The sequence below is a fragment of the Xyrauchen texanus genome, chromosome 19, assembly GCF_025860055.1.
Source record: "Xyrauchen texanus isolate HMW12.3.18 chromosome 19, RBS_HiC_50CHRs, whole genome shotgun sequence".
Taxonomy (NCBI): Eukaryota; Metazoa; Chordata; class Actinopteri; order Cypriniformes; family Catostomidae; genus Xyrauchen; species Xyrauchen texanus.
The window spans coordinates 8047027-8062957 of NC_068294.1; the positions used below are offsets into that span (position 1 = coordinate 8047027).

The 15931-nt window shown below is 36.6% G+C and overlaps 1 protein-coding gene across 2 annotated transcripts; it reads right to left on the reverse strand.

The window, feature by feature from the left end:
* Positions 1-1648: 1648 nt before the first annotated feature.
* hars (histidyl-tRNA synthetase) lies at positions 1649-15652 on the reverse strand. Of its 2 annotated transcripts, XM_052149307.1 has the most exons (14): positions 15505-15645; positions 12249-12579; positions 10163-10252; positions 9931-10050; positions 9742-9837; positions 9396-9521; positions 9193-9300; positions 8977-9075; positions 6415-6508; positions 6129-6256; positions 5180-5461; positions 4320-4436; positions 3224-3370; positions 1649-1875 (listed from the first exon to the last, which is right to left on the reverse strand). In XM_052149307.1, exons 2-14 carry the CDS (start codon positions 12357-12359, stop codon positions 1822-1824), a joined length of 1572 nt encoding a protein of 523 aa, XP_052005267.1. In that variant the 5' UTR covers positions 12360-12579; positions 15505-15645; the 3' UTR covers positions 1649-1821. The 2 variants fall into 2 exon arrangements, with proteins under 2 accessions (XP_052005267.1, XP_052005268.1); XM_052149308.1 differs by lacking the exon at positions 12249-12579 and having other exon boundaries at positions 15505-15652.
* Positions 15653-15931: the final 279 nt, after the last annotated feature.

Below are 15931 nucleotides of genomic sequence, written 5' to 3' on the forward strand. Positions count from 1 at the left end.
GTATAAAAAAGCCAGACTACAGTTTGCAAGTGCACATGGGAACAAAGATCTTACTTTTAGAGAAATGTCCTCTGGTCTGATGAAACAAATTTTGAACTGTTTTTGAACTGTATTGTGGATATATTTAAGCAACATCTCAAGACATCAGCCAGGAAGTTAAAGCTACCTCCGAAGTTGTGGCAAAATGGCTTAAGGACAACAAAGTCAAGGTATTGGAGTGGCCAAGTCCTGACCTCAATCTGATTGGAAAAGCGTGCACGAGCAAGGAGGCCTACAAACCTGACTCAGTTACAGAATGGGCCAAAATTCCAACAACTTATTGTGAGAAGCTTGTGGAAGGCTACCCAAAATGTTTGATCCATGTTAAATAAAGGCAATGCTACCAAATACTGACAAAGTGTATGTAAACTTCTGACCCACTGTGAATGTGATGAAAGAAATAAAAGCTGAAATAAATTATTCTCTCTACTATTATTCTGACATTTCACATTCTTAAAATAAAGTAGTGATCCTAACTGATCTATGATAGGGAAGGTTTTCTACGATTAAATGTCAGGAATTGTGAAAAACTGAGTTTAAATGTATTTGGCTAAGGTGCATGTAAACTTCTGACTTCAACTGTATTGGCACAAGACATAAACATTATCCGAGTAAACGTGATTTTAGCATGATAAAATCACTTACCTTATCTGTGTTAAGCCATTTTCAATATTACAAATTTGTTTCCAACTGCATTATCTCCTAGCGATTTTTTTTCTTTATAACTCACACTAGAATCACATTAGCGTTATATATATATATACTCCGTCTTGTGGCTATACTTTTTAAATGGTGTGTACTTTAATATTTATGGACTGGCCCCATTCACTACCGTTGAAAATGCCTCACTGCAACCATGATTCTTTTTTCCAATTATTCACATATAATATTGTATGTTTACAATCTTATGATGAATAGAATTGTTGTTGTCTTAATTTGTAAGCATGCAATTGTGGTTCTGTTCACTCAATCACCCTCCAAATGGTCTTATTTTAATCCGCTAGATGGGAGAAATTCTGTTTAATTTCTAGTTCATGCACCACTCCCATTGTTTCATCAAATATCTCTGCCTCTGAGTGGACTAGAAGCTAGTCCATTAGAATGCTGAGATCCTCCCTCACGTCTCATGCTCCAAGTCTGAAACAACTTTCCTTTTCAGGTGACATTTCTTGGGCTGCACAAACTATTGGCTAATGTAACCTAAATAGCCAAAACAGCTATTTAGGCTACTGTTGTAGGTAATTTATCTTTTTATGCCATAAGTTGACATTGCAATTGAATACTAATTATTATAATAAATATAGTATAGGTATCAGCAGAATACCTATTTCAGGAGAGGTGTTGTCAAAAAACAGAACACAAATTCTCATTCATGTATGGAATGCCTATGTTTCAAAATCCAATCTATTCCTGATGGATAGAATCAGTTGCCACCCTAAAGTCTCTCTTATTGAATATCTTGTTTTATTGGGAAATTATTCACAAAGTAAACCAGTATTGTCTTTAATGTCTCTGTCATTTATTATGATGATGGAATTTGATCATAAACTCAAGGTTAATGCGTTTCATTCATGTGTTTACCAAGTAAACTGACACAAAACCAAACGTATTCGGTAGAGTTATTCATATTTATTGAGAGAGCTGATATAATCCAATCACATTTTAAAAGAGCAGGCAATGAGTTGAATATTATTCCTTATCATAAATGTTTGACAGACAGACTGTGACTGACGTGTGGTAAACAGGTCCTCTCTTCTCCGCCTGAATGGTGACTTACTAAGACTACAAGGTTCGTTTCTTGATCTCATCAACCAGATCTGCTCTGGGCACATCCACCTATAGGAAAGCATAAAAAGACATCAGTTTGCTTCAGTTTTGGAAAAACTTCTGACTCTGAATAAATATGGTTTACAATGATAAAAATGACAATTGACCAGTTGTCAATTGACAATTAAATGTTTTAGAGGAATAGTTCAACCAAAATAAAGTCATTATTTACCCAGATTATTATCACTCCTAACCATTATGACTTATGTGTTTGAAAATCATGTGAAAGTGAATAGTAACTCACCGCAGCAAAATCCAAAAACAAATTAAAACAGAAAACTACAGTAATAGTCAACCTATATTCCAAGTCTTCTGAAGCCACAAGATCACTTGTTTTCAGCAGCCAAATCAAATATATCAACTACGCCACAGGCTTGATTTAAGCTCTGAAAACAGGAGTTTACTGCTACTTTTACTGTGGTTTTATGGTTTGTTTGTTTTTTTGTCTTTTATGGAGCAGACCAGAGTCTACTCTCTACTTTCATTATATAGCAAAACACTGCATGAAGAAGAAAAAGTCCTTCGGGTTTAGAGCAACATTAGGATGAGTAAATTACAGAATACATTTTTGGGTTAACTATTCTTTTAGAAACATTAAACATGACTAAGGCCATGCTATTATTTCCTAGCAGTGTTTTATGATTAAAGACAACATGAAATCAAAACAATCATTTTCTTCACTTCTGAAATAACTTTTCTGCTCACATAATTATGGCCATGCGTGTGGGAGAAACATTTATCAATAATGACTAACTTTGTGATCTAATCAAATCTCTATGGACACTAGAGGTCGACCGATAGTGGATTTTGCCAATACCTATAACTAAAAGGTATTGGGAAAGGCCAATAAGAGATTTATCGGCCAATAGTTTTTAAAATTGATCTACATAAATGTAAAGAAAAATCTTATTCTTTCTTTATTATGGTGGGCAAAGACAGAGTCCCAAAATGAATAAAATACCAAAAGTTTATTGTTCAACCAAAAACCAAATAATAACCAGAAAAAAATTAAGAACTGGTGCATAACGTGGGATTTTTAAGTATAAACAATCCCGAAACACACAGGGGGCTTTTATTTTGAAATCACTAAATGATGGAAAACTATCAGCAACTACTGACAGATTTTTGTAGATTTCAAAAAGCAACTATTGGCACTGATTAAGAATACAAATCTGTCTAACTCTAACTATTATTTTCTTTTAAGCAATATGGTGCGAGAGGCCGTGCTAAACTGTGAATATAGTGAGTAAACAGAAGCAACATGCAGCTGTGAAAGCAGTTTTTAGCTCAGCTGGAACGCTGTATTTACTAATCAACATACCGAATCAGAGATACCAAAAAAAAAGTTTAGTCTTACCTCTTCTCGGCTGGTGACGTGGCGCAGTTTGACAACTCCATCTTTCAGTTCCTGCTCTCCTAGAATGGCCACCAGTGGAATGCCCTTCTCCTCACAATGCTGCAGCTGGTTCAACAGCTTAGGATTTTTCTTATATAAAAATTCGGCCTACAAAGCACAAAGGTCAGAGAATCACAGCACACAAGGTCAAAAAGAACAAAACTACTGAAAACTTGCTTTCATTTTGTTGGTGGGAAGATACAGCTTGGTGCGAGTCATCTAGATGAACGAGTAGTTGATGCATAAAGTCGTGCCGATCTGCTTTTACTGTAGTGTTTACAAATGATTTACCATTTCTCACCATTTTACCTTTACTAGTTCATTTTAAATAGTTCTGCAGTTTGATACATTTATTTTCAAAAGTACTAATATTTCATTTTGAATATTGTAGCTCTGTTGGTCCATACAATGCAAGAAAATGGTGACCAAAACTTTGAAGCTCCAAAAATCCCATAAAGGCAGCATAAAAGTAATCCATACGACTCCAGTGTATTAATCCATGTTTCAGATGTGACATGATAGGTGTAGGAGAAACAGATCAATATTAAAGTCCTTTTTTTACTCTAAATCTCCACATTCGCTTTTATTTTTGGCATATTTCTTTTATTTTTGGCATTTCACAATCTCTGTGCTTATTGCCACCAACTGGGCAGGGAGGAGAATTTATAGTAAAAAAAAAAAAAAGGACTTCAATATTGATCTGTTTCTCACCCACACCTATCATATCTCTTCTGAAGACATGGATTACTTTTATGCTGCCTTTATGTGCTTACTGGAGCTTCAAAGTTCTGGTCACCATTCACTTGCATTGTATGGACCTACAGAGCTGAAATATTCTTCTAAAAATCTAAAAGTTTGTGTTCAGCAGAAGAAAGTCTTACACATCTGGAATGGCATGAGGGTGAGTAAATGATGGCCTGTTCCGTGTGACATGCTCCACCTAAAATAATGAAGTTATTCATTATTTTAGGTCGAGCATGTCACACCGCACAACGTCTCCACTTGCCAAAAGTATTTCATATCTACTAACTGTGTAGAGCCACACACACACACACACCTTGATTCCTGCGTTCCAAAGTTCGTTGATCAGTTTGAATCTCTCTTCTAGAAGGTTCTTCTGAGCGGAAGCCACCAGCACTTGTGTTTCGGTCGTCCGCACCTTCTCTAAAGATGCCTGGAGGAGACGGACCATAATAAATATATAGACACTTTTCATAGTAAAACACAAAGGCACTGTACAAAACATTTTCTTAATGTAGACAAAGACATTGTAAAAAAATTAATAAGAAAACTCCTGCTCAAACCTTCTGTGATAAAGACAACAACAATGTCCTTGGTTTTATTATGCATAATTGGTCATTCTTGAGATCAAATTTGAATAAATATATATTTTTCCATTAAAAAGTAATAACTCTCTATGATGCCTCTAAAATGACCATTTTGGGAGATGGGAAAATAATATTAACCAATAATAGCATTGCCCACTTTTTACAATCCAATCAAATCCCATCACATTCATTTCCACTGAATATTCTACTCATATCACACTGCTTGTGGTGAATACTGTACTCTGTCAACAGTGTTACAGAATAAAAGCTTCTAAAATTGGCTTTGGTTAAATCTGAAGTATGTAACATTTTCAAGAAGTAATCCATTTATAGGTTGATGTCCATGAAAAGTGAAAACACTGTGTCTCTCTCTCATGCAATGATGTGAGTTTGTGGCAGGACTATCTGTTTGTCGACCATTGGAAGATGGATGTTGTATTCCAGAAATCAGTTTTAAATTATGTTTATTTTTGCCATTCCATTTAATGGCACTCAATAACACAGCTTTAAACATAGATCAATTGTTCCACCCCTCTATGTTTTTATCTTTCTTCCCTTTTTCCACCAAATGTCCCTCTCGTTCCCTCACCTCTGCCTTCTGCTCCATGATGGAGAAGATTCTCTCGATGCCGATGCTGACACCCACACAGGGCACTTTCCTGCCCTTGGGGTCAAACATGCCCACCAAACCATCGTATCGCCCTCCACCAGCCACACTGCCAATGCTCACACCTGCCTCATCACCCGCTGTAGCCATGTTCTGCTCTACAGGTGTGGACACTGGTGCTGGAAACGTCTGGGAGAGCAACGCTTCATATATCACTCCAGTGTAGTAGTCCAGCCCTCGAGCCAGACTCAGATCAAACACAACCTAGACAAATAAAAGGTTCAAATTAAACTGAAACCAGTCCATCCAGCATCAACATTCATGCCATGGTCCAAATCACTGATGCATTTTTTTAACCATTCTGATGGTTGATGTGAACATTAACAAGCTCCTGACCCGTATCTGCATGATTTTATACATTGCACTGCTGCACATGATTGGCTGATTAGATAATCACATTAATAAGTAGCAGCACAGGTGTACCTAATAAAGTGCTCCGTGAGTGTACCATTTTAACATTTACTGTGTGAAAATAATTTCTATAAATTTTTACAGAAATTAGTCAATTTACAACAAATAAACCAAACAAATTTTCCCCCAAGTAATTGTTTAGTGAACTTTTAAACCAAGTCTACAAAAGTGTCAGTGAAGAGCATGCTTGATGAAAAATTTTGCCCACTTACAATACCTGGGTAAAATCGATTGCTTGTCGATTAATGCCACCTTTTGTAAAGGCGTGAATGTTCACTGGCAATCATTCGTCTCGCTTTTAACGTGAAAGGGCCATTCATTTCGCATTATCGTCACCTCTTGTGTGAAAAGGCCTTAAATGACACAATTTAAATTTTTGGGTGAACTTTCCCTTTAATACCAACCTTTGACCTTTAAGACCTTTGCCTTTGACCTTTAAGACCTTTGCCTTTGACCTCACCTTGTCTGTGACCTTTAAGAGCTCCAAATAGCTGAAGAGTTGTTTTATATCTGTGAGTCCAGCACACGCCTGTTTGCTCTGGGACAGTTTGGGGTCCTGAAGCAAACGATCAGCCAGGTCCATCCCACCTAGAGGTAAAAAAAATGTCATTAAAGGGAGACAAACTGATCCAATATATAGAGCAGATGGGGTGAATTTGAAAACTCCACAGGTAATGTATCCCAAAAACTTTGGTAAATTGATTGTAGTTCATTGTGAAATGTGGGTGCGATTACCGTTCACTCACCCTGCATACAGACATACTTCCCGATCTGATCCGCCACGTCCTCTGAAAGACCTTTTTCATTCATCATTTCCTTTTTCACGTCCTCCCAGGCCATCTGAAAACACAAGCACAACTCAGATTTCCATAAGCTAAGCCCCGTCCATTCACCTGTAAATCAAAGAAGAGTTCTTTGCCAGTTAAATGCAGATTTAAAAAAGCAAATAGATGTGCATTCACAAGACTTCGTAAGTGTTTGATATCAACAGATGAGAAGCGCGCACACACCCAGAGCTCAGTTAAAAGAGGCGATCTACTAAAAAAAACGGCAAATTCTGCTCTAAACATCATGCTTGTGCCTAGATTCAATTTAAGTATAATTAAGAGAAACGTGCACATAATTGTTTGCAAACTTTTTTGTGATTAAAATTTTTTATTGATTCATATATTAAACAAAGAACAGCAAAACATATACAAACAGAATCAATACATAACCCCCACTAATACACTCCAGTAGTCACACATGACAACTCTGCCGGTTGTCCCGATCCAGAATAAAATAATCTGAAATTAATCAATTTATTTGTACCGCCGCTACCGGGTGTCTATAAAGTAACTTTATCCATCCAATAAAAGTATTCTCGAACCCACATATTTCCAAAATCTTAAAAAGATAATCCCATTCTACCACATCAAGTGAGATGGAGTCTGATCGTTCGCCACTGACTACATGATATTAATGAAATGTTCAACCCCCAATAAACCCCACCTGATATACATGTATAAGAGATGTCAGAACTTTACTTAAAATTTTTGACAATATTTTAATGTCTAACTGGATCAGGGAAATTGGACGGTAACCCTTTTTGTCCTTTTTAAGAATCAAGACTGATCCAGGCTTGTGTCATGGTTGGCAGAAACTTTCCATTCTTTAATGATTCAATATAAACTTCTAACAAAAGTGGAGCCAGTTCTGTAGCATAAGATCTAAAACATTCAGTGGCAAAGCCGTCTGGCACCGGAGCCTTGCCTGTAGGCAGGACCTTAATTACCTCGTCAAGCTCATCTCAGAATCACGAAAAACTTTTTAATCAGTAATCAATTACTGGAGTTCTAATAGTTCCACAAAGTTTCTAATATCTTCATCAGTAGACGAAGACTCAAGATAGAATTCTTTAAAATGTTCTCTTAATTTTTTTTAGGGTTTCTTTTCTGTGATTAATATTGTATTCTTTTTAAATTGTTCTGATTGCAGGTTCTTTTTTGTATTTCAATGTATTTTTATTTTCTCTTGTAAAGCGCTTTGAGATGCAACTTTTAAAGGCGATATAGAAAATAAAGTTTAATTATTATTATTAAAAGCATTATTAATATCAATGGCCAAGGTAAATAGATTATATAGGTAGAAAAAGACTCCCTCTGCTTTATAAATCTAGCCAAATGCTTCCCCAAAAGTAGTGCCCTGAATATCAAAAACTTCACCTTCCGTGACAAAATAGTATATTATATCTGTATTTCAATTGGGTAAATTCTCTGAGGCATCAGACGACATTCAGTGCTTCAGTTCTGCCTCTGCTCTTTAAATATTCCCCTTTCAGTTCCACAAGTTCTCGTGCTTTGGATTTTTTTGGTGAACAAGGCAGTGTAAAAATTGACCCCTAAGAACCACCTTAAGTGCCTCCCAAGCCATGCGCACAGAGGATACTGGAGGAGAGTTGGTCTCCATATAAACAGTCCAATCCAAATAGCTGTAAGATTCAGATTTTTACACATCCTGTGAAGCATCAATGTTGCTCTAGGGGGCTTACACACTTTTGCTTCACTATGATCAAAGGCTGAGTTCATCAACAGATTAAAGTCTCCACCCAATATTATATCATGAGGGGTGACAGCAACTTGCAACATCCATTCAAGATCTATAAAAAAGCCTTGATCATCAGCTTTAGGTGCATAAATATTAGCCAAAATAAGACTTTGTCCCTGAATTTCAGCAAAAAAAAATAAATGACTCTACACTTCAAATGTCTCAAACATAGTAAAGATAAATTAGGAAGAGGTTTACTTATCAATGTAATGACTCCCCTGTTCTTACCAGCACTAAAGAAAACATTTCCACCCCCTATCTTTCCAAATTTTTCTGCTTCCTGCAGGGAAAGATGCATTTCTCGAAGAAACACTATCACATTTCTTACAATTAAGAAAATAAATAACCTATTTATGGAGTGCCCAAACCCATTCACATTCCACGTGGAGAGAGACAATCCACTCATATTAACATTTAACATTAGAAGATTGTCAAAAACAAAATTCTAAAGAACACATTCCAACATTGGTGCAACAATCCAACCCTGAATCCCTGAATTTTGTGGGGGGTGAAGTACCCCTTTAATACTAGGCGTAAACAGGGCCTGTCACACCTACATCCCTGCACTAGTTTATACATTTGTCAACATTCTCAGAACTTTGAATTGCAGCACTTCTCATGATACACCCCAGGATGGACTTGTGTTGTAACACAAGTCGCAATAGACAAAAGCTTTGGCTTGATAAATAATTGCAAATGTAAACATCACTCAAGTCTCTTACCTTGTCAAGTTTGTCCACCGTGGAACAGACTGTGCGGAACTTCTCATCTGGAACACCGCATGCTGCAAACATTCCATCTAGAATGCGTCTGTCATTCACCTGAAACCGCACGGCAGTGTGACTACACTATACCATCACAAACTGATAAAATACAACACGATACACAAACATTCACTGCAACTTTCTGGTCAAAATCGGTGTTGACCAGCAACCAACCTTGATAAGAAAATCTCCAAGATCTAATTCGCTCAGGATCTCGTAGACGATCTTCAGACACTCTGCGTCGGGGATCATGGCATCGAACTGACCTGCAATGTCGAAATCCTGCAACAACACAAAACAAGTGTTTTTTTTAATGTTTTAAATTGACATTTATTTTTGCCATTGACAGACACTGACGAATAAAGTGATGCACTCACACACTGGTAGAACTCCCTGTATCGGCCACGCGTCATGGCTGGGTTGTCTCTGCGGTACACTTTGGCGATGTGGTAACGTTTGATGTTAGTGATTTTGTTCATTGCCAGATAACGAGCAAATGGGACCTTAGGAGTAACAAGTCAAGGAAGGAACTGCAAAGAGCAATCTATACATAGTCAGAAGTGAAAAATCACCCAAAAATATTATTTGCATATTTGATGAATCTGTACATAGGATTAGCTCTTTCATTTCTAACTGTCCTTGCATGATACTACAGCTTTTGATAGATTTAAATCAGGCAACATTGACCAACAGTAAATCACATGCAGTTGTCATCATGGATACAGTGAGGTCATATCTCAGCGACAAAAGTTCTCCACCCTGGTCCTTCAGATCGTAGATGAGTTTGGAGTCCTCTCCGTACTTCCCTGTCAATGTGTCCTACACAAGCCCAAAAAAACTGACTTATTAATCACTGTTCTCTACTAGTTCACTAAAGTAGAAATTATGTAATACATAAAATCAGCAAAAGACCTTCAGTTCAAAGACGGGGGTATCAATGGTTTCAGCACCATGGCGTTTAAAACAGCTGATGATGATGTTGAAAACCTTTTCTCTTATAGCCATCTGCTTGGGGTTATAGTCCCTGGTCCCCTATGGAGGTAGAGAGAGGGAAACAGGTCACTACATGCTAATACAAGCACCCGTTTTACTAAACACACTTGTGTTTGAAATGTCCTAAAAATGTCCTTTTTTTTTTAATTACCTTGGCTGTTTTGAGGACAAATGTGTGTTTGCCCTCATCTCCTCCCAGCTGAGCTTTGAGCTCCAACAGTTTGGCAACTTCCTCATCAATCTAAAAAGAAAAAATAACAATTACATTATGGTAATATTTGATGTACAAAAGTTTAGCTATGCTGATTTTATTTTTATAAAACATTTTGTCTGGTCATTGTTTTAACCTGCATTACAGTAACATTTAAGCATTATGTTAATGTACATTTTTGGGACTATGTCACAGTGTGAAAAAATCTTAACGGAATATTCCGGGTTCAATACAAGTGAAGTTCAATTAACAGCATTTGTGACATAATTTTGATTACCACAAAAAAATATTTTGACTCATTCCTCATTTTATTTATAAAAAAAAAAAAAAGAAGCTAAATTGCAGTTACAGTGATGTACTTACAATGGAAGTGAATGGGGCCAATCAATAAGTTTAAAATACACATGGTTTTAAAAGTATAGCGACAAGACATAAACAATATATGTTCACATGATTTTACCATTATAAAATTGCTTGCAAATCTTATCCATACCTGCCAACATTGTATTACATACTGTAGAGAGTAGGTGCACTACGCAGACTGCATAATATGCATTTAGGAAGTGGCAGTAATTCCACATTGAAGATGAATAATACTAAGAAATGTATTCAGATAGTCCCTTTTCACATTCTTGACAGTTTTAGCAATAAATGATTTTTTATTTATTAATTATAAAAGGTGTATATTCTTTCTCATACGCTGGAACGTCCTGACCAATGACTTTTACAAAATACGATTATTTTAATTTTGTTGATTATTTATCTTCTTTATATTATTTATGTATACATCTGTGTTGGTTTAAATGTATTTGTATTTATTTTCTTCATCTGTACTTCTTGTCTTTATGACTCTGTTATTGTATTGATACTTGGTTGGATCTGTGTCATATTGTACATCTTATTGAACATTTAAACTTTTTCAGTTTTAGCACAATGTGTGGACTTTTCAGACAGTCCCTTACTCAACAAATGAAACATTTCCAACTTATATCAATGTTAAATTAACGATGTGGAACATTTCCGTTTTATTTTACATGGATAGGGTCCCCTCATGGGGGTTGCCATGTTCACATGACCAACCAAATACTACTCGCATTATCTCAGTAACCACACAGTTATCTGACACTTTCCGTCTTGGATTTAATTAATCATAGCAGACTCTTGAGTAGTGAATTTCTGAAATGGAAAACTTTTGATTTTGATTGATGCAGCATCCATGCCACTAGGGGTCAGTGTAAGTCTAAAGGTGGTCGCACACCGGACAAGCACCACCACGTTGCATCGCGGCTAGGATACGGCACAGGTATCAAACACAGGGCACGTCGATGAGGTTCACGTGGCAGACAGTACACACAAAAGTTAGCAAGGTTTTTTCCTTCTTAAAGAATTAACAAGGCTAGAGTAAATACGATGTCCATTGATAATGATTTGGGTCGATTTTAATGGAAGATTTGAGTTGTGCTGAGTGGCGGCGGCAGTGTGCGTACATCCATTGAACTTCTATATTTAGAATTATAGAACGCGCTATGTTGTCCAACAGACGCGTCCGTTGTGTGCCCCCTTTAGATGATGCAAACAAAAAGTTACTGAATCCATCTTTAAACGCCCTGACACAAATCATGAACACAGCTGCACGATTGCTGTAACAAAGCGGATAGCCACAATCTACCAGCAGATTAATATTGTGGAGGATGACAGTTTAAGCGATTTAATGCCCATTGAATTTAGGTTGAATATGCAACCTATGTGGGGAACAGTACTTTCAATTAGTGAAACTCCCATATAGACTTTGGGAAGCGTTTAATGTAACTTGAATTTGAAGCAATTTTAGTGCATTTCTATCTTTATACTGTAGAAGGCATGTTTGGAAAATGTTAAGAAAGCACTGTATTGTTACATATTTTTTGTTTTCTTCCCTAAAAAAAGAATAATGCATTTTGACAAAGTGTGTATATATAGTCAAATTTCAGTGCTTTCAAAATCTGCAATTAATCACGATTTACTATGAAAAAATTAGCTTTTCTACCTGTGATAAAGACATTCCAGAAGAGCAGCGCAGTGATCGCAGATGTAGAGTTGTGCGCCGTCCCATGAGTCCAGCACACAGTCGCATGGAGACCAGCCCCAAAGTGTTCATTATGCAATCAGAGTCCAATCCCAACACACACAGAAAAGTTCAGGGTCACAATACCACACAGTCCAAGAGTCCAAAAGTGCATCCACATCCACAAGGGAATCATCCAATGACATACCACGAACAGGAGCGATATTCCAGGTGTGCAATGATGGGAGAATGATGGTGGTATCCGTGGTAACAAGCAGGAAGAACAGGAGAAAAGTGGTGAGCAACCCTGTCACTATGGCACCACAAGAGAGGCATCACAGCAACGAGGAAGCAAAACATGAGAGGAGGCCGTCAAAATCAACCAGCATCCCCTAAATGATGGATATCTCACAGCACACCTCTTAGCAAAGCAGATCAAACCAATTTAGGGTCAGTACTGCATTGTCACTGCATTCTACATCCAACGTGTTTTCATGCCTTCCAAACGCAAACATTTAGATTTCTGCTATGTAACGTTGTTAGGGTGCCAAAAGGGCTGAGAAACTAAATTCAAATTTTTCACTGAAATATGAACAAAATTGGAATTATATAAAAATGTTAAAGACATTATTTCAGGCAGGAGGAAAAATCTTCAAGAAATCAGGGCCTGTATTCACAAAGATTTTTATCTTACCACTAGGAGTTGTCCAAAGTGTTCCTTAGCTAGAGCAAGTTTTACTAAGGAAATCTTAAGATAAGAGTAAGGCGGAGTTGACCACGTTGCTATGGATGACGTCACGTTTTATGGGCGTGCTTTTTTAAATCGGCCACAGTGATTGGTAGAAAGGGACCTGCTATTTGTCAGCTGAAGACAAACAAATATATATATATATATATATATATATATATATATATATATATATATATATACACACACACACACTGAGCACTTTATTAGGAACACTATGATCCTAATAAAGTACCCAAAGTGGCCTTCTACTCTTGTAGCCCATCTGCCTCAAAGTTCGACATGTTGTGCATTCTGAGATGATATTCTTCTCACCCCAATTGTACAGATTGATTATCTGAGTTACCATAGACAATTCTTGTCTGCCCATTCTCTGTTGGCCTCTCTTATCAACAAGGTGTATCCTTCCTCAGAACTGCCACTCACTGGATGTTTTTTGTAAGATTTTGTAAATTCTAGAGACTGTTGTGTGTGAAAATCCTACAGAAATACTCAAAAACACACCAACAATCATGCCACGGTCTAAATCACAGAGATAAAAAGAAATCCCCATTCTGATAGTTGATGTGAACATTAACTGAAGCTCCTGACTCGTATCTGCATGATTTTATGCAATGCACCGCTGCCACACTATTAGCTGATTAGATAATCGCATGGATAGGTGTATGAGTGTTCCTAATAAGGTACACAGTGAGTACAAGTGTGTGTGTGTACATATATCCTAAATGTCCACGTAAGGAGAGACTTTTAGCCTTGTGATGTTTTATAAATACAGGCCCTGCTTTTTAAATCAACTTTGTCTCCTACATCGACAAATGGATGCAACGAGTCAATATAAATCAATCAGCACCATGTTGTAGAGATTGTTTATTGCAAATAAAAAATCTGCCTGTTAACAAATGTGTGTAAAATGAGGTCAAACGATTTAGTCTAGCCAGTACATATTCTCAAATCTTAAGTAAAAAAAAAAAAGTCAAACAAAAAAAGAAAAGCTTGCTAACTTAATGTTAATTGTTAGTGTTGCACATCAGCCTATTCTGATGCCATAGTACTACCACGGACTCTCGCTTCATGATATCGGCGGTACCTCTGTGTTTTTCATTAAATACAGGTGTTGCAGCGAAACTCTCATAAGAGCAAGCCAAGGCATAGTCAAGGCTTACACAAACACCAAAGACTTTTTTTTCAAAGGGGGCGTTCACTCTGAACGTGACCATCTTTTGCTAGAAGCATGCACTAGACGGACGTCTTTGATCTTTGCATGATGTGTCTTACTGTTTTTTTAGTGTCTCGTGCAACAACGATACATTTTTTAGACACTGTCAATTAAAAAAATATATTTAACAATTAAACGCATCTCGAAACACCGGCATTCTGTTTTATGCATTGCACTGCATCTGTTTTAGCCAAAGAATGCGATCTGTCTGAAGTCGTCATCATCATCATTAATACAGTATAATGAGGATTTTTTTTTCTCAAAATATATATATTTTTTTATTACTGATTAGTATATAAAATATTATTACTATTAGATGTAGGGATGTTATTACTGACTAAAGGTTGACCGGTATACCAATTAATCTGTACTTGTAGTTGCTTTTGTAACTATTATTAAATGGCAAAAATCAATGCCGAAAGTTACTGATAATCTTTTTTTTTTTTTGCAGGTATTTTGTCTGTTTTAAGACAATCCAATGCATTTAAGTTTTTATTTTCTGAGGAAAGTGGGTCTAGTTTGTTACAGTAGTGTTATAAAAGTTGTTAAGTGAAAGTTTGTACTAGACTGTTCAAGTTTCACCTGTTCAATTCTTAAGATAATATTAAGATTTATGATGATGTTATGTGGAGCATTCTTTGATTCATTTTGTATATAATTATTTATATTTATGATATTTGTAGTTGATGTTATTTGAAGTATACCTGTTTTGTTTTTTTGTTTTGTTTTTTATAACATATGCATGGTTAAGTCATTAATTTTGCAATAAAGGTAAAATATATATATATATATTTAAATAATTAATAATTACATTTAATAACTGCAATAATTAAAATTAAGCCGAGTTATAGAGATGTGAGGTGAAATAAAGTGGTCATCTAGGATTAGTAAATACGGGTTCAATCATTTAAATCATTGATGTCACCTAACACTAATAACACCACGTTTCATAATAATCAGTGATCAATAAAGATTTGGTTGTTTAAGTGTACAATACGTACTGATTTCCACCATGACTTGACAGGTTGCATCAGATGGCTAACAGTTAGCATCATTCAGCATGTGAAATATAAAACAAAACTCATTAAATCTTCAATAATGATACTGTAAGCCATTAAATCCACTAAAACACGTCGCAATATGCCATGCAGCTCAGATCTATAGATTAGTGATATCCAGTTGTCTGATATGAAAGAAGCTGTTAATCACACCATGTGTTCACTTCTCTACGCTTTACCAAACACAGTTATGGTCACAACAGAGCTCACACTAACCTGTTCTTTATTTGCTTTCTCTGCTTTCAGCTTCCTGACGACCTCTCCCTGCGTTTTAATCGCCCCTTGTAGCTCTGCTTTATCGGCCATGGTGCTTCAGAAGAGGTGAGCGGAAGAGGCTGAGGCTGCGGCTGCGGCTGAACAGCAGCAGGCGCGTACATTAAACGTCACAGCGATTCACTCAAATGAACACTAGGGGGAGTGTAGTTTTCAAAATGATAAACATTTCTAAAAGTGTTTTAGGCATAATATAGACCCACTGTTGGAAAAACGGTGTCAGTGATATGTCTTTTCTTTTATCTTTGGAGATGAACTCCTCAGTAGAGCCACATCATTGGTTAGGCTTTCCCATGTGCAACACTGATTAAAAAAATTAACCATTAGTGACCACCACAAGGACCTAGTGAGCATTGGGAATTGGGCATGC